The sequence below is a fragment of the Ictalurus punctatus genome, chromosome 3 (assembly GCF_001660625.3).
Source record: "Ictalurus punctatus breed USDA103 chromosome 3, Coco_2.0, whole genome shotgun sequence".
NCBI classification, from domain to species: Eukaryota; Metazoa; Chordata; class Actinopteri; order Siluriformes; family Ictaluridae; genus Ictalurus; species Ictalurus punctatus.
In genome coordinates this window covers 23609889-23628439 of record NC_030418.2, presented here as the reverse complement: position 1 = coordinate 23628439, position 18551 = coordinate 23609889, and the positions used below count along the sequence as shown (strand labels likewise).

General features: G+C 41.1%; 1 protein-coding gene across 1 annotated transcript; it reads left to right on the top strand.

Annotated features, from left to right (window-relative positions):
- Nucleotides 1–1258: 1258 nt before the first annotated feature.
- On the top strand, nt 1259–17251 carry atl1 (atlastin GTPase 1). The gene is made up of 14 exons (XM_017464389.3): nt 1259–1456; nt 5993–6243; nt 6628–6762; nt 7733–7837; nt 7963–8013; nt 8444–8500; nt 8620–8712; nt 10192–10330; nt 12427–12554; nt 12648–12704; nt 14143–14214; nt 14786–15217; nt 16056–16070; nt 16178–17251. Exons 1-14 carry the CDS (start codon nt 1357–1359, stop codon nt 16286–16288), a joined length of 1746 nt encoding a protein of 581 aa, XP_017319878.1. The 5' UTR covers nt 1259–1356; the 3' UTR covers nt 16289–17251.
- Nucleotides 17252–18551: the final 1300 nt, after the last annotated feature.

Sequence of the window (18551 nt, the reverse complement as noted above, 5' to 3'; positions counted from 1 at the left end):
CTTGGCTTTGCTAAATTGCTAAATTGTGTGAATTTGTGTGTTCAAGGCGTATTCCGAGCTCACACCATCTGTTCCTGGGAGAGGTTCTGAAGCCACTGCCACCATGACCAGGATAAAGTGGTTACCCAACACGAATAAATAGTAAATATGAAGTTAACTATATATACTTAACATATACTTATATAATCATCATCATCATCATCATCATCATCCACCAACCAAATATCCTCAGCCATTAGTGGTCCTGCTGTCAGCACCTGACACTCATAATCATTAACACAATCTGTACATGGAAAAAGATTCTTTCTGTAGACCTATAAAGTGAACCAACATACTAGGAGTGTGTAAGGAAGTGTACACAATGTTTAAAAACCCCAGCAACACCACTGTGTCTGATACATTGATAGAAGCACCACACACTAGCATACCACCATCATATCAGAGTCACTGCTGTGATGTGAGTGCTTCATCACCCGAACAACATCTGTTTATTAGTAGTGTATGGAGCTCCCTTACTATGGATATTTGTGGTACATGCTCTGAGAAAAAAAAGGATACAAAACTGTACGTTTTCTTGTTGCTGGGATGGTACCCACAAGCATCTTCTGTACTTTTAGTCTGTGGCTTTTACCTAGAATGGTGCATGTACCTATTGTACCTTTAAAGCTTTACTCTAAAAACTAATTATGGTCCAGTGATGTACCTTAAATGATTTTATTCATGAACATTTCCAGGGGGTGCATACTAGCAGCATGCGGGCTCCTGTCCTGTTGCCTCGCACCTCTGGGCTTGGGGGTTCAGATCATGCCTCGTCCCTGTGTGTGTGGAGCTTGCATGTTGTCCCCGTGTTTCAGGGCTTTCCTCCATGTACTCCGGTTTCCTCCCCCAGTCCAAAGACATGTGTTGCATGCCTATTGGCATTTTCAAAGTGTCCGTAGTGTGTGAGTGTGTGTGCTATTGTGCCATGCCATGGATTGGCACCTCATCCAGGGTTTCCTTCACCTTGTACACTGACTAACCTGGTATAGGTTCCAGACTCCCCTGCGACCTTGTCATGGATTATATGATTCCTGATCAATGGGCCACTGAGTGTAGACACATTTTAGCATTTTTCCCTGCTCTACAACACCCACTTCAGCTCAGGAAAAGTTGTTAATTATTACTTGAATTTAAGTGTATTAGAGCAGAAGAACACTCAAATGTGCAGAACAGGGTGTTCTCCAGGACCAGGCTTGGGAACCTGTGGTTTGTAATAAAGTGTCCGTTGTGCCCCCTGGCGGCTGAATGATGAAATTGTTCCTTTCAGATGAGAATGAGGCGTAGGGAGCATCGTTGCCATTCCCGTTTCCTGTGCTCATGATTGTTGATGAAGAGCGAGCAGTGAGACAACCCAGGGGGCTGGAAAGCGACACTCCATGCGCCATGGTCCGGGATAAAAAGGATAGAGACAGCTGGGGTGAGTGGTTTCTGAGTGGTTATTAAACCCCAACCTGCGTGTGCTCCTGTATAGACACACAGTCGTGTTTCTATGGTGGAGGAGCAGAAATCCTGGAGAAAGAAATATCACAATTGATGGGTTAAACAACAATGCGTAAAATGATGGAGGTGTATTCAGGAGTATGAATATGATGCTATGGGGATTGCACATGGATTTGAAATGGTTCATGTTGCTGTGTAGCTCCAGGAGCCACAGCCCAGTGACACAGTTGTTTATTCACAGCCTGTTAGTGTGTGACAACGGTGCATGATAACACGACCCGTGTCTTGGCTTTTTTCCTTTTGTTTTTTTCTTCTCCTAGGTGTGGGTTGTTTTACAGTAAAATGATCGCCAGGTCTGTCACATGAGACGGGTTTTGCGTTTCCTTACGGATAATTAACGCGCTTTGCAGCAGTCGGAAAGCGCGCGCCGTGTTTTTCTGATCAATATTGCGTGATTCATATCTGGACCATATTCATGTAATGCTTTTGGTATTAGCTGTGATGTTATGCAGTGTGTTGCGAATGTCATATTGTATATGATTATTGCGTGAATATGCAGGAATACGTGAAGAAGTTCAGGGGAATGATAAGGAAAACAGTGACCTATATACAGCGCGAGAAATATGACGTATGAAGGTGGAGTGTGTGTGTGTGTGTGTGTGTGGTGTGTATGTGTGGGATGGGTGGGGGATATATGTTTTTATATCTTGGTAAGGGACCAAATGTCCCTATAAAATCAACACTGCGTTATGGGGACATATGGCTTAAAAAACACAAACAACAATAACAACAAGCAAATAAATAAAAGTCCAAATGTTTCCTTTTGGTTAATGAGTTAGGGTTGGGTTAGCTGAGGGTAGGGTTAGATGTAGGTGTAGGCCTACTGTAGCATTAACTGCATTGAGGTGCATTAATCAAATCATTCCAGTGGAAGGTCCTCATAATGATAGTAAGACGAACATGTGTGTGTGGCCTACTGCACTATACACTAGGCCAAGGTGAGCATGAAAGAGAGACAGACAGAGACAGAGACTGATTGATTCTTAGGTCATATGTCAGAGATATTTATGCATGTATTTTATGCATTAATGTGTTGCATTAAGTTTGTGAACCACATCTCTTATTACATAACAGTATCACAACTGCAATGCCATCTATTACCGATTTTAACATGTTTATTTCAGTAAGGATGACTCATGACTCAGGAGCTTCAAGACTGCCCTCAGATGCTCATAATGACCTTTTTTTTCCAGCTGCATGTCTCTCTTTCTCTCTTTTTTTTGCCTAAACTTTTTAAGGCATAAGAATTCCAGCTCCATCTTTCTCCTTTGACCCTATGGTCCTGAAGTGGGACAGACTGGTATGAGACAAAGCAAAAGAGAGGCGTGCAAACTGAACCACTGCCAAAGACACTGCTTCATAATGTATTCAAGAAACAACCCAGACTCTCTTTTTTCCCCCCACATTCATGCAGCAGTTAAACAGAAGTGAATTATGTGAGCGTTTTTATCTATTTCAGAATGTGAAGAATCAGAACAGCAAGGTGAAATGGGATTTTCTGCATCCGTCGTCATTTTAGCTCATTTTAGGGATCTGTAATTGATTACACTGCTATGCCAGAATCACATCTGGGCCTTAAACTATTAGTATAAACACACATCCTAACGTTAACAGTCCTAACATTGCTGTCTGTGAATGCTTAATGTGTCAGAGAGCACAGAGCGAGCGAGTGAGCGAGAGAGAGAGTGTGTGTGTGTGTAAAGGGGCTGCACCGATATACCGGTTTTATACAGTTCATTTTCTTTGATGTAATATAATTCTAAGCAGAATGTGAACCTTACCATGAAAATAGATTGGTGAACACAGGAATAAACATTGTAGGGGGAGCAGTTGGTAAATTGTTAGAGCCCTCTGCTGCCTGTAAAGCAGCTTGCAGTTGCAGTGATAACAGTGACAAGCGTAGCACTTCCCCACAACCGACTACACCTCTCGTATTCAACTGCACAAAATTTGTGACTTGCCGTTATGAGCTGAGCTCTGTGTTCTAAACCGGTCAGGCACAATCTGATTTCTGTAACCAGACAAACGTAAACAGAAGGCCAAAATGAAGAATTAGCCATTACATAGCATTACAATGCTATTACATAGCATTATTGCAAATCACAGGCTTTTTGCAAGCTATCTTTGAAACTATATGATTATTCCAGGTCTAGAAACACCCTTAAATATCACAGTCAGCACTTCATTCGTTCTTAGTTGATTTGTGATTTCTGTTTTAGTTGTTTCATTCAACTGCTCGGCTGTTTGATTTCTGTTAAGAACTATAATGTAGATATTACATCCATAACCAGATTTTTCTCAGTAATGTATACACCAAAACCTGTGCTTTTATGTTCATTCAACTGTGTTTCATTCTTGTATGTCACTGTTTTCTGCAAAGGGCAGACATGCTGCAGATAAACAGCTCTATATTTGAAACCTGTACATGAATAACTAACTTTTCAAATATGTACAGTCTACAGTTTGCTGGAAAGGTTATATGACCACATATGCAGAGTTGTATGCATTTTTTTCAAATATGTGTCTGTATATACACACACACACACCGGACAATCTGGAAATGCCAATCAGCCTACGACATATGTCGTTAGACTGGGGGAGGAAACCGGAGGAAACTCTCAAAGCCTGCAGAGAACATGAAAACTGCGCACACAGTGCAGAGGTGGGATTCGAGCCCCCAACCCCGGAGGTGCGGGGTTGGGCTATGTGCTAACCACTAAGCCACTGTGCCACCATCATAGTACAACCCCATTTCAAAAAAGTTGGGACAGTATGGAAAATGCTAATACAAACAAAGAGGAGTGATTTGTAAATGTACTTTGACTTGTATTTAAATAAAAAAACGTATAAAAACAAGGTATTTGATGTTTCACCTAATCAACTGCATAGTTTTTTTTGAAGATAAACGTTTATTTTGAAATTGATGCCTGCAACACATTCCAAAAAAGTTAAGACGGGGCAATTTAGGACTAAGCAATGTGACAAGTCGAAATAAGAAGGTGATGTGAAACAGGTGAAGCAATCATCTAATCGTACTATATAAGGAGCCTCCTAAAAAACATAGTCCTTCAAGAGCAAAGATGGGTCGAGGCTCACCAATCTTCCAACAGATGCGTCAGAGAATAATCCAACACTTTGAGAACAACATTCCCCAAAGACAAATCGGTAGGATTTTGGGCATTTCACCTTCCACAGTGCACAATGTAATTAAAAGTTTCAAGGAATCCGGTCAAATCTCAGTGTGTAAAGGGTAAGGCTGAAAACCACTTCTGAATGTGCATGATGTCCAATCCTTCAGACATCACTGTCTTAAAAACCGTCATGAGTCTGTAATGGATATCCTGACATGGGCTCAGGAATACTTTGGTAAACCTTTCAGTCAACACCATTCGCCGCTGCATCCACAGACGCAAGTTAAGGCTTTACTGTGCAAAGCAGAAGCCATACATCAACTCTGTCCAGAAGCACCGCCATCTTCTCTGGGATCGGTCTCATCTGATATGGACAGTAGCATAGTGGAATTGTATTTTGTGGTCCGACGAGTCGACATTTCAAATAGTTTTTGGACAAAACAGCCGTTGTGTTCTCCGGGCCAAAGAGGAAAAGGACCATCCAAGCTGTTATCTTCATCAGGTCCAGCGTCTGTCATGGCATGGGTTCTTGCACATCTGTGAGTGCACCATTAATGCAGAAATATATGTACACATTTTGGAACAACATATGCTGCCATCCAGAGCTTAACAACCCCAAACCACATTCTGCCCAGATTACAAGCGCATGGTTACGTAAGCAAAGAGCTCTGGTGCTAGCGTGGCCTGCCTGCAGTCCTGACCTGCCTCTGATTGAGAATGTGTAGTGCATTATGAAGCGCAATATAAGGCAATGAAGGCTGGAGAAATCATTATAAGTTGCATTTTCAGTTGAGTTTGGGGAAACCACTTGAAGCATTCGTTGCGTTGAATTATTTCAATTGTTTTTGTTTGATTTGTTCATTGCAAACAGCTGAATTTTGACAATAAACCTGATTTGCATTGGTGGTTGAATAATATTGACTGCAGCTATATATACACACACGTACACATACATACAGTGGGGTCCAAAAGTCTTACACCACATTGAAAATCTGGGATTTCATTTTACATTTAAAATTTGAAATAAACAGGTTTTAGAATTTTTAAATATTTTAAACAAAGAAGGTCCAGTATATGTTCAATATCTTGAATATATAATATTCAAGATTCTGTACTATTTCCAGGCTCCTATTTAAATGTAAGCAAATTTGTGATATTGTTAACTGCTTTGTACAAAAGGTCAGATTTTCCTCTGGACAACACTCCAAAGGAATTTAAGGTGGATTTAAGGTTTTGCACAAACTTGTGCAGCTCGTGTGCAAACTGTCGTTTTTTTTGGAACTAAAAACTAAACATTTTGTGTGTTTGTGTGTACATGGCAGGGTCTTTTGTGGACAAGCATGTATTTGAGTGGAGCTCTGAGGACGAGGAGCCGGACGGTAAGGCTCGGCCAGTGCAGGTTCTGGTGGTGAAGGATGATCACACGTTCGAGCTGGACGAGGCAGCACTGAATCGTATCCTGCTGGCCAAAGACCTCAGAGACAGAGAGATAGTCGCAATATCTGTTGCTGGAGCTTTCCGGAAAGGGAAGTCCTTCCTCATGGACTTTATGCTACGCTACATGTACAACCAGGTACAGTCATCCGTATGTTAATGTATAGGGTCGGTTTGAAAATCAGACCACTTAGGGGAAGGAATTGAGAGTAGGAAGAGGAGATCTCAATCAGAGACAGTGATTCATATAATAAGAGCAGGCGAGAGAGAGAGGATCTGGGAGCTGATGAGATGCCCAGTTCCCGTAATATCAGATAGAAGATATCAGATTTCTGCCATTAGTTCTTTACTCATGGGTTGTTCATCTACTGCCTCACCATCACATTATTGAGCTGGAGTTAACACACTGTAAGGCATGTGCTCAGCTTATGTGATGTGTATCATTTAATTTTCTGAGGTTTACGTATAATGTGTTTTATGAGAGGCCCGTAAAAACATGTATAATGTGTGTGTGTGTTCTCAGGCGAGTGAAGACTGGTTAGGAGATCCCGATGTGCCTTTGACAGGTTTCTCGTGGAGAGGAGGCTCAGAGAGGGAGACCACCGGCATCCAAATCTGGAGTGAAGTCTTCCTGGTGGACAAACCAGACGGAAACAAGGTGTGATAGACAGGGACACAGATTTAACAAGTAATTCTTTTGCATTTTGTGCCTTAATCCACACACAATAGACTGCAATAGAATAGAATAGGTTCAGGTGGAAGAGCGGGTTGTCCACTAATCATAGGGCTGGCGGTTCGAATCCCGGCCCACAAGACTCCACATGCCGAAGTGTCCTTGGGAAAGACACTGAACCCCAAGTTGCATAGCAGCTCTGCTACCATTGGTGTGTGAGTGTGTGTGTGTGAATGGGTGAATGAGAACCAGTGTAAAGCGTTTTGGAACCACTAAGGTTAAAAAAGTGCTATATAAGTGCAGACCATTTACCATTACCATTATTTATGATTTATCACTATTTTTCTATAATCAATTAAACTATTCATCAATTAAGATGGATAGATTGATGGATGTCTTGAAAACTTTCCCGTTACAAAAAAGCTGACACTGGAGACTCCTTCTGTAAATGATAAATAAACAACTTCTTACAGAAAACTTCACCATATTACACAAAAGTTAGAGGTTTTCTTTGCTAGATAACAACATAAATTTTAATCTATTTATTATTAAGCTTATATTCTGTGGAAAGTTTTCCAAACACATCCCTGAAAACGCTACATAATTATACCATAGTTCTTATAAAATTCTCAAATCTGATCGATCAGAAGGTGTTGATTAATTTTCTTTAACTGCAGCTCTGACAGTAGTGCCACCCACATCACTGATTATTTTCTTATAACGGCATGTATTTTGTTCCTTACATAATCACCATCTAACGACCAATCAAATTGGAGAATTCAGCAGCTCTGCGGTGTAAAGGGTAATCTTCTCATGAAATGTTCATGTAGCAAGGACATGTTCAAGTCTCCTGCTGTTTGCATCGCTTTCAAAACTCACAATATGCAGAACTTTTGAATGGAAACTGTCTTGTATTGAGTATATTGTTACTTGTATTTCTTTTCTTGGCCTGTAGGTGGCAGTGCTGCTGATGGACACACAGGGAACGTTCGACAGCCAGTCCACGCTGAGAGACTCAGCTACTGTTTTCGCCCTCAGTACCATGATCAGCTCCATGCAGGTAAAGTCTAAAAACACTAAAAACACACCTCTTTGGGTGTTAAACTCTCAGGCTCACTGCCTGTACAGCACACGTCACACAAACTGAAGTGCTAAGCTCGGTACTGATCTCTCATCTCTTTCCAGGTGTATAACATATCACAGAATGTTCAGGAGGATGACTTGCAGCACCTGCAGGTACGGCCACTCGTTCTGCGTCCGGGTCACATGCAAATGCCTGAAGTGTAGTTTTTAAAACAGCAGCAGTAGCGTCTGTGCTTTAACCTGGCTGTTTGAGTCTTGAGGTTGCCAATTCGAGTCGAATTCCGATACACAAACTCCTAAAAATGCATTTTGTGAATTTCACAGAACAATAAATGTCAGCAGAACACATGATCTCCTCTATGTACTGGGACGTCTTGTGAAGTAGAGTAAGCATATTTTATAGATCACATACCTTTGTGGAACAAGGAGACATTTATTTCCAACCTCAAAGGAAGTCCAGAACCTGAACCTGTAATTACATGTTGGCGAGTGAAAAATACAAGCCTTGGAGGAACATAAAGGCAGGAGACTGAGCTTTCTGCTCTTATGGTTGTGTTTGCGTGTTTTCTGTCTTTTTGTGTAGCTCTTTACAGAATATGGTAGACTGGCCATGGAGGAAACGTTCCTCAAACCGTTCCAGGTATTTGCATTAATTCATCTCAGCGTACATTGACTTTTTTCAGCTGCTTGGAAAAGGAAGGAAAAAGATCAAACTGGAGATAAATATTTGTCTAAGCCAAATATATTGTGTTTTCCCAGTCAATGATTTTCCTTGTGAGAGATTGGAGTTTTCCATACGAGTTTCCCTACGGACAAGAGGGAGGCATGAAGTTCCTGGAGAAAAGACTAAAGGTCAGACATCTCCCGAGTCACTGCTGAGAGTGTGTGTGTGTGTGTGTGTATGTGCGCGCTAACTCAGATCAGACTGGCTCAGCGGGTGGGTTCTGAATTGGCAGGGAATACTGCATGGAGAACAAAGCATCCTCCTTTATGCTTGTGTAAGACTCTTTATGTAAGATATTGCTCAGCAATGCTGTAAATGTTTTGTTCTTCTAAACCTAATGTCTTACTACAGAATGACTTCAGTAATAGAATCAAAAACTGGTACTGACTCTCTTCCCTTCTTTTTCATTTTAAAACATGTATTACTGAATGTCAGCTAAAAGGGGTATGGTATTCTCAGGAGATCTCCCATCCAAGGCCCGACCCTGCTTAGCTTCAGACAAGATTGGGCATGCTCAGGGTGGAACGGGGATAAGCAAGATCAAGCGAGCAAACAAGACAACCTATTTATAGTTCATTTTTATTTAATTGAAGTAATCTTTAAGCAGCAAGGCACAGTGGTGCAGCAGGTGGTGTCGCCACCTCACAGCTCCAGGGTCCCTGCTTCCATTCCCAGCTCGGGTTAATGTCCGTGTGGAGTTTGGCATGTTCTTCCCATTTCCATGTAGGTACTCTGGTTCAGAGTTCAGAGTTCAGTGGTGGTTCAGTCAGCATGACTCTGACCAGGATAAAGCAGTTACTGAAGATTAGTGCAGAAATAATATTATGGCTTTTAAAAGTCAACACAGAGTTTGGTCTTGGCTTGCTACTTGGTGTGAAAAATGCTACTAATTTAAAATGGCATATTTTGGCTAATAGCTGAACCAGTCGGGTACTGGCAAGGGAACAAATCAGGATTTCCCACCACTGAGCCTCATTTATCAAGCTGGATATGAGCGGATTCAATTGTAAATTGTTCGTAGGAACATTTACGAGCAACACACACACAAAAATGGTACTCATGAAAGTCCGGTAATTTCAGAAAAACGTTCGTATCCTACTCGTGCTCCTGAGTGAATACATTTATGTATTAGAAGACCTTGACTTGATCGACTTCAGAACATATCATTTGTATGGTTTACTGCACTTTTATATATCGAATATACTGTCAAGTCTATATAGTTTATTTTTGTTATGTTTACAACATTTAGCAGATGCCCCTTTTCCTGAGCAATTTATCGAAGTGCTTTTTAGTCACTATCAAACAGTGGGGACTAATAATGCCATAGAGAATTTTTGTGATTTTGTCATTCAGTATGCCAAAAAGAAACATTTCTGATCTTTTCAGTTACTGTTACACTGCTAAATGGTTTTATTGGCATAGAAATGAGTCAAAATAAACTTCTGCCTTGTCTTTCACCATTTAGTTTAGCCCTCTGTGCACTTACACAAACATTCACACATTTACTAAAAGATTGAGAAATAAGGCCTGTTGTTTGCATTAATGTTATGAAATGTGAAAGTATAGCGTGGTGGTACTGCTCTCATGGCTGTGTTATGTATGTGTAGATTTCAGAGAACCAGCATGAGGAGCTGCAGAACGTGAGGAAGCACATTCACTCCTGCTTTACTAACATCTCCTGCTTCCTCATGCCACATCCCGGCCTCAAGGTCGCTACCAACCCCCACTTTGATGGAAGACTCAAGGGTATATGCTACTACACACTCACATGCACTCAGGCATATGAGTAATAAAGCCTTAGAAAAACGAAATGTGTGTGTGTGTGTGTGTGTGTGTGTGTGTGTGTGTGTGTGTGTGTGAGAGAGAGAGAGAGAGAGAGAGTGAGTGAGTGAGTGAGTGTGTGTGTGTGTGTGTGTGTGTGTGTGTATCTATCCCTGCAATGCACTTGTGACCTATTCAGGGTTTTCCACAGCTTTCCATTCAATGGACCTCATCTTTTAGTAATGTTGTGTGTAAATAGTTTCACAGGCCAAACCACACTACAGATTCTGCAAAATGTACAAATATTGGCAACTCAGATTTTCGTATACTCGCATACATACAGTCATGTAAAATAAATAAGTACAAGTACAATAAATACATAGAAATAGCCCCCCCCCTATTTGGACAAGCAAACATTTGATCCCCTTTGAAACAGTGCCTATTAATAAAGTTGATTAACTCTATCAAAATTAAATCTATCATAAAATTGCCATTTTGTAATAATTTTCACAATTTAAAACAAACAAACAAAAAAAAACAGATCAGTCACATGGAAAAAGTAAGTACACCCCTACATTTATGACACCCTCGACTCCATATAATTAGGATCAGGTGTTCAAGATTGGGTGCCAGTGATTAGAACCTGCTTAGGGAGTGCAGGTGGAACCCGTCTTATTTATACCCCACTCATATCTAGTGCCTGGTGTCCCCTTTGTTATTGTGTTGTCAACTGTGAAGCACAGTGGTGGAAATGTTATGGTTTGGGGTTGCTTCGCTGCCTCAAGGACGGGACAGCTTGCATTCATTGATTCAACTATGAAAGTTGAAGTTGAACCGAAAGTGGATCTTTCAACAGGATAATGATCCTGAGCACACTAGCAAATCCACCACGGAATGGCTCAAAAAGAAGAAATGGAGGGTTATGGAAAGACCTAGTCAAAGCCTGGATTTGAATCCCATTGAAATGTTGTGGGGGGGATCTGAAACGGGCAGTACATGCAAGAGACCCCTCAAACATCTTGCAACTGAAAGAATATTGCATGGAAGAGTGGTCAAAATTCCAGCAAGCCTGGTGGACAGTTATGCAAAACACATACAAGAAGCTGTTTCTGCTAAAAGGGGCTATACTAGCTTCTGAGGCCAAGGGTGTACTTACTTTTTCCACAGAAGAATATCACATCCATTGATATTTGTTGAATAAATGACTGAAAAAGCTAATTTCCCTTATGGCTTTGTTCAAATATATCAACTTCATTAATCGGCACTCTTTCAGTGCTCCATCAAATGTTTGCTTATCCAAATATGTCAAAAATGACAACAATTTCCATGGGGTGTACTTATTTTTTCACACGACTGTATGTTCATAATTGCAAGTCGCTTATAAAAACTCTATAAAACTGAAAGCTCACTGAGAGTTGTAGGCATAATGATGACTAAATGGTAAAAGAGCACCTCCTACGCGCAGCCTATGTAAAATCTTCCATTAATGCAGCTCAGTCATTGCAGCACATTGTCTATTCTAGACACACACTAACTCTTCCTTCTTTTTTCCTCTTTTTATATCTCATTTGTCTTAATGGAATGGCAATTCTTATTTGTCTACATTTATGGATTGCTTTGGGTTGCTTTCTTTTAAGTTATTAATATACAATGACTGAGTTTCACAAACTTTTATTTACATTTGTGCATGCAATGGAAATCGCGACGTCATTTAATCCGGATAGTGCAGTTCATATATAAACTTGCAGATTATGTGATTTGATCATTTAATTAAATTGAGGTTTAGACCTTATACATACATTTACACAAACGTAGGAGCTCTCATAAGAATGAATTCATGAATTTTCATGAACACCACATTTCTTGTATAAATGCACTTAAATATATTAAATAAATTTGTGTGTCCAGTTTGAAAAACGAGGTCCAGTGTCCCTGGGATAGACTCTGCATCCACCCTGACCTTCACTATAATACAGCAGCTGCTGAAGTTGACTGAATGAACATGATCATCAGATGACTGAAAGTAGAACCTTTAAGACCATTACAGTTTGTTTGATTGTTACATGTGACTTGCATTGCAGAGATCGATTCAGAGTTTATCAGTAACCTGAAAGTGCTGGTGCCATGGTTACTCAGCCCCAAAAACCTGGACGTCAAAGAAATCAACGGCAGCAAGATTACCTGTAGAGGCCTGCTGGAATATTTTAAGGTGAGCAACACTACAGCAGAGCAGCTCATCTGCATTAATGCTCACCTGCACGAATCCTACAGATTTTGATCTGTTTTTATTTCATGATTCCAGGCATATATAAAGATTTACCAGGGGGAAGAGTTGCCCCACCCAAAGTCCATGCTACAGGTAATGTTCACATTTATCCAGTTACTCAGCATCATCCTAACACTGTTTTGCATTGTACAGAGTATTTGATATGTTAAACTATGGGAGTGCATTATAGTATCCTTCTGCTTGCAAATGATTTTTCATCTTGCTTCTGGTGGGTGTTATGGAAACCTTAACCTTGTTTAAGGAACAAGGTCATATCATATCAAATATTACTTTGTGGAAATAAACACCTTGTTTGGTGTTGGCTATTATTTATTTATTTATCGTTATAAGTAAAGAATTATACACAATGGGCACGGTGCATGGTGGTTTAGTGGTTAGCATGTTGGCCTCACACCACCAGGGTTGGGGATTTGAGTCCAAAGACATGCATGTTAGGCTGCTTGGCATGTCCAAAGTGTCTGTAGTGTATGAATAGGCAGCTAGGTCATGTTACTAAGAAACTGGAAAGCACAAAATCCTAAAAAGTCTAGAAGACTTTCCTGTGTAGGAAAACTTAAAAGTGTGGCTTGGTGGTTAGCACGTCCACCTCCAGGGTTGGATGTTTGATTCCCACCTTCCTCCTGTGTGTGTGGAGTTTGCATGTTCTCCCTGTGCTTTAGGGGTTTCCCCCAGGTACTCCGGTTTCCTCCCTAGTCCAAAGACATGCATTGTAAGCCGATTGGCTTTTCCAAATTGTCCATAGTGTGTGAATGTGTGTGTGATTGTGCCCTGCAAAAGGTTGGTACCCCGTCCAGGGTGTCCCACGCCTTGTGCCCCAAGTCCCCTAGGATAGGCTCTAGGCTTTCCGCGACCCTTTATGAGATAAGCGGTACAGAAGTTAGATGGATGGACAACTTAAAGTTACAGCTTCACCTCAGACTATTATGCAGTACTGACACTGGAGACCCTTTCCAAAAATGTTAAATAAACCCCCTACCCCCACCCCCCAAGGTATTACTATAGAAACGAGAATGAGTGCATCAGTATAAAACTGAGAATTGAATTACAGCCGGCACTATCAGAGTTGCTGTTATAGAAATGTAATCAACACCTTCTGACCAATCAGAATTGAGAATTCAACAGCACTGTGATATTATAAAGCTAGCAATAAGCAGTTCTAAGGGAAGTCTGTTTTGCTTAACTATAATGTTCATCAGACGTCCACGCTAAATTAATGGCTAGCAAGCTACCTAGCTAGTAAGGTTAGCAAATAACCTACAAAGCCTTTTATTTTATTTTATAAATAGTACACTCAAAATGAATAGCTTCACTATGATGCTTAGGTGAATTAAAGTCTTACTGTTAGAACAATATCTATGATCACAGCACTAATGATGCTCAGGCTAGGTTGCATAAACGTTCTGCCCAGTGAAGAACAAGAAATTCACAAGAGGACACCTACTGTTATGCTGTCTTTGTTTCGGAGCTCAGACTGTAGTATCTGACTGCATATTGTGGTGTTTGTGTGCAGGCCACCGCAGAGGCGAATAACCTGGCGGCTGTAGCTGCAGCTAAAGACCTGTACAACCGAAAGATGGAGGAGGTGAGAGCCCCAGCAACACATGAACACTCAGCCTCTTCTCCTATGCTCATCACTTTGTGTCAGATTCAGGAGGAGAGAAGGATTTTATATCTCTGATATACTGGGTTACTGAAAATGAATGAATAAAAAAATGCACAGCAGGATTTGACTACCTATTTTATTAGACTCTCGCCTACTATTACTTTTCAGAAGTAATCTTACAATACAGTATATCTCTATTGGGGACATTGTGGTACAGCGGGTAGCATTGTTGCGTCACAGCTCCAGGATCCTGGTTCAATCCTGAGCTTGAGTCTCTGTGGATTTCCACCCAACTCCCAAAAACATGCCATTAGGTGGATTGGCTATGCTAGGTGTGAATGTGTGTGCGAATGACATCCCATCCCGGGTGTATTCCTAGCTCTAGCCCAGTGTTCCTGGGATAGGCTTCGGCTCCATCACGACTCTGACCAGGATAAGGCCGTCACTAAGGATGAATGAATGAATGACTCATGATCTTCGTGTTGCATTTACATGCTTACTTTAACAAGAATAGAACTCCATACTACTCATCCCTTACTTCCTTTAACAGGTGAGCGGGGGCGACCGGCCCTTTTTAGCCCCGAGTGAGTTGCAGGCTCGTCATGCAGTGATCCGTGATGAAGCCCTAGCTGTGTTCCGTGGTGTGAAGAAGATGGGTGGCGAGGAGTTCAGTCGCCGCTACCTGCTGCAGCTGGAGGCAGAAATCGACGAGCTCTTTGTGCAGTACATCAAGCACAATGACTCCAAGAATATCTTCCATGCAGCAAGGACGCCCGCCACGCTCTTCGTGGTCATCTTCATTATGTATGTGGCAGCGGGCATCACAGGCTTCGTGGGCGTGGACGTGATCGCCAGCGTGTGCAACATGGTTCTGGGTTTCGCTCTCATCACACTCTGCACCTGGGCCTACATCCGCTACTCCGGCGAATACAGAGAGCTCGGCGCCCTCATAGACCAGGTGGCTGGAGCGCTGTGGGACCAGGTGAGCTTACCTCACTTTACCTTGTCTATCGCAAGCATATAGAAAACTAAAAGGGCACACAAACAATCTCTTACAAGCATCAGCTAGCAATTAAAACAGCAGCAAGTGTAAGCTCCAAATAAGTACAACTTATCTATAGTGCTGATCTAGGATAAGCTCGTGTCACTGTGTTTGTATTCATGAAAAAGACTACACGACAAAATAATCTGATAACTGTATTAATGGGACGCAGGCCCGTCTTCTTGTTTTCTGTTGGCTCACAAGCCTTGTGAATTCACAGGTCGAAGTTTTCAAACCCGAAAGGAACTACTACCAGGAGTAAACACATCTTTAATGCCTTCGTGTCCTTTCCCCTTCTGTGAACCGACTTTTCTGCCAGTGAATTTTATTTGCATTTGATCGGAACACTGCTGTAACTGTAGAGCAGAAAACTATACTTTCAAGTGTCTAAACCTCTAAACTGTAAGTTAGAACCTCTGCGGTGCGTAAGTCGCAGGACACTTGCACAGAGCAGTGCATCTTGTTCACCACCAGAGGGCCAGATACTCACTTTGTGCCATGCAGCTGTCAAATGTCAGAATAATAAGCTTCCAAATGGGAGGGGGGTAAGGAGAATGTAACCCAAGTTGGAGAGTAGTGCAAAAAAATGTAACCCAAGATTATGGGGTTTGACATTTGACTGGCTTTCATCTTCTCGTACCTCAAACATGGTTCAAAATTGTATACAATTTCCACTTCAGTAAATCAGCATGCCCTGTCACTTAAAAATCTCAAATTTACGTTCGTATGCTGTTGCATTAATTTTCTTCTCTTTTTTCTCTCTTTCTCGCTGCTGTAGGGAAGCACTAATGAGGTAAGGGGCACGGGGACTCCTGTTTACCTGAAATTAACCACAAATCCAAGATAAACACTCATACTTAATGTCCATTAACCCATTCCTTCGCTCTCCCTCTCTCACAGGCTCTGTATAAATTGTATAACGTGGCTGCCAATCATAGGCAGCTGTACAGCCACGCCTTCCCCAGACACCAGACTGAGCAACACCCCGAACAGGACAAGAAGAGAAACTGAGCACACACACATACACATGCACGCGCACACACACACACAGGCCCAAACTTACACCCATTCTGTCAGAGAGACGTTCCGGCCATAGCACACTTGAGCTTTGTGGATCATGCACGTGACATCACAGAGAGAAAGAGAATTCAAGGGAAATAGAAAATGCAAAAGTTTACATTATTGCTGTATAAAGAACACAGATTCTGTTACCATAGGCCACTAATAGCTCATAGAAATCCAGTATAATAGATAATAGCTCCTGGAAGTCCAGTAATGTAGAATGGAATCCCCAGATCTAGATCCAACTCAGCCTGAACATTCCACCAAGAGGATGTTGGTACTGCTTCAGGGAACTAGTGAACAATCCACTCCCCTTTCCACCGGGGCTAAGAGTCAAACTGTTACATAATCAGAGCGTTACATTATCTTCCCAGTAGTCATAATTTGCAGAATTAGTATTATAAGGTTCTATCTCCTATTCATTTGTATACCAGATAGAACCATGTAATACTATGGTTATAAACTGTTACACACCACAAACACACTGTCATGCACAAAGATTATATGCAAAATGACAGGTACATGCATGGCGCTTATTAGCATTAACATTAATACAGTTGCTCCCATTCAGTTTGCTGCAAGTGTAAATAACATACTCGCTTGTTTGTCAGATAAGGTTTGCAAATTTTTAGAAAAAAAGAATTCGACACTGTTCACGTTTTATTTTAATGGTGGCTATAAAAATAAAAATAATGAGTGGAGGTCATGCTGACGAAGTGAGGAGGAAATGATGTCAGACCAGCCATGTTTTGTTTTTAGAGCTGAAATCATTTTTCCATCCAAGGATCGCATCTTTTGCGGTGGAAACACAGTGTTCCCAGATTAGGTACTGGCACCTTGTCGGTGGAAGACGACTACGATATGACTATTGCTCAATCTAAGCAGAAATACAAACTGCACGTGTGGATAGTCTCATGTAGTGTCGAGTGTTGTATTGATTTATGTTGTCCAAGATAGTATAAATCACTTGGGTTTAAAAAATGTGAACTTGCCTAATCAGTGACTGGATTAGGAAATTATAGACACCTAAAATATTGCCTAATGTCTCCTGGATATGAGGTTAAAGGTACAAGGGAAAGATGATTTTCTTTTCTAACCACATCCACATCTGATTTTAATGTGCTAAAGCTGAGGCCAACAAATTTTAAGAAATTTTGTTTTGGAACCAGCTTTAGGTATGATTTAACATTTTCACTCAAGTCTAGTTTTTCTTTGGCTGGTGCAAAATATATAACTGTGGGAGTCTGCGAAATGCGTCAAGAATTCCTTTGGAAGCCAGAAGAATTGGTCAAACTTTCTGAGGGAATGGGCAGGATTCGTGAAGAATTCCTTCAGGGACAGGCAAGATTAGTTAAGAATTCCTTTAGGAGCCCAAAGATTTGGACAAATTTTCTGAGGGAGTGGGAAGATTTGGTCAAAGAATTCCTCTAGGAATGGGGAGGATTGGTCAGACTTTCTCAGGGAGTGGACAGGATTGGTCAAACTTTCTGATGGAGTGAGCAGGCTTGATTAAACTTTCTGAAGAAGCGGGCAGGATTGGTTAAAATTAAACAGTCCAAATTAGCATGACTAATGTACTGAATTTGGATAATATGTTAACTGCAGTTGATGAGCTACAAAAGTATCAAGTTTATTAATGTTTCCAAAAGAAAATGTAATACCAGTCCCAGATAAAATACTTTAGATAACACATACTACTCCATAAAAGCCTTTTAATGTAAATATTGTCCTCTCTACCTTTAATATATAAATACATCAGTGTCCTGGCAATTAACTTTTGTGTGTGCTGGTATCTGAATTATGTTGAGTTGATGCTGAAGGTATAAGGGCGATATAGCATGGTTCACTCAAGTGTATAAGTGTTGTGTTGAATGAGCTTAAGCTCATATGTGCTGTTCCTGCCTGAAGCGTGGCCAGCTGACTGTAGATCCACCACAGTTAAGGATTCCATTTATTCACTATATATAAACACAATCTAATACATGTCTGCTATTCTTTCTGTACATACACAATATTCACACACGTACACACAGAGCACTAAAAAGCCAAGAAGAATCTGTACTGATGGCTGTGGAACACTATCCTGGCTGGGTTACACTCATACTGTTTTATTTTGTAACAAGTGTCTTGTTTTATGTTGAATCCAGTGCTATTTATAAAGAATTAAATATTACATGTTTAAAAACTAAATTCGCTGTTAAGGCGAGTGTTT

Coding starts and splice junctions, on each gene's coding strand:
- atl1 (XM_017464389.3), top strand. CDS start 1,357: ATGATTGTTGATGAAGAGCGAGCAGTGAGACAACCCAGGGGGCTGGAA. Junction 6,763..7,732: donor ACAAACCAGACGGAAACAAG/GTGTGATAGACA, acceptor CTTGGCCTGTAG/GTGGCAGTGCTGCTGATGGA. Junction 12,555..12,647: donor GCCTGCTGGAATATTTTAAG/GTGAGCAACACT, acceptor TCATGATTCCAG/GCATATATAAAGATTTACCA.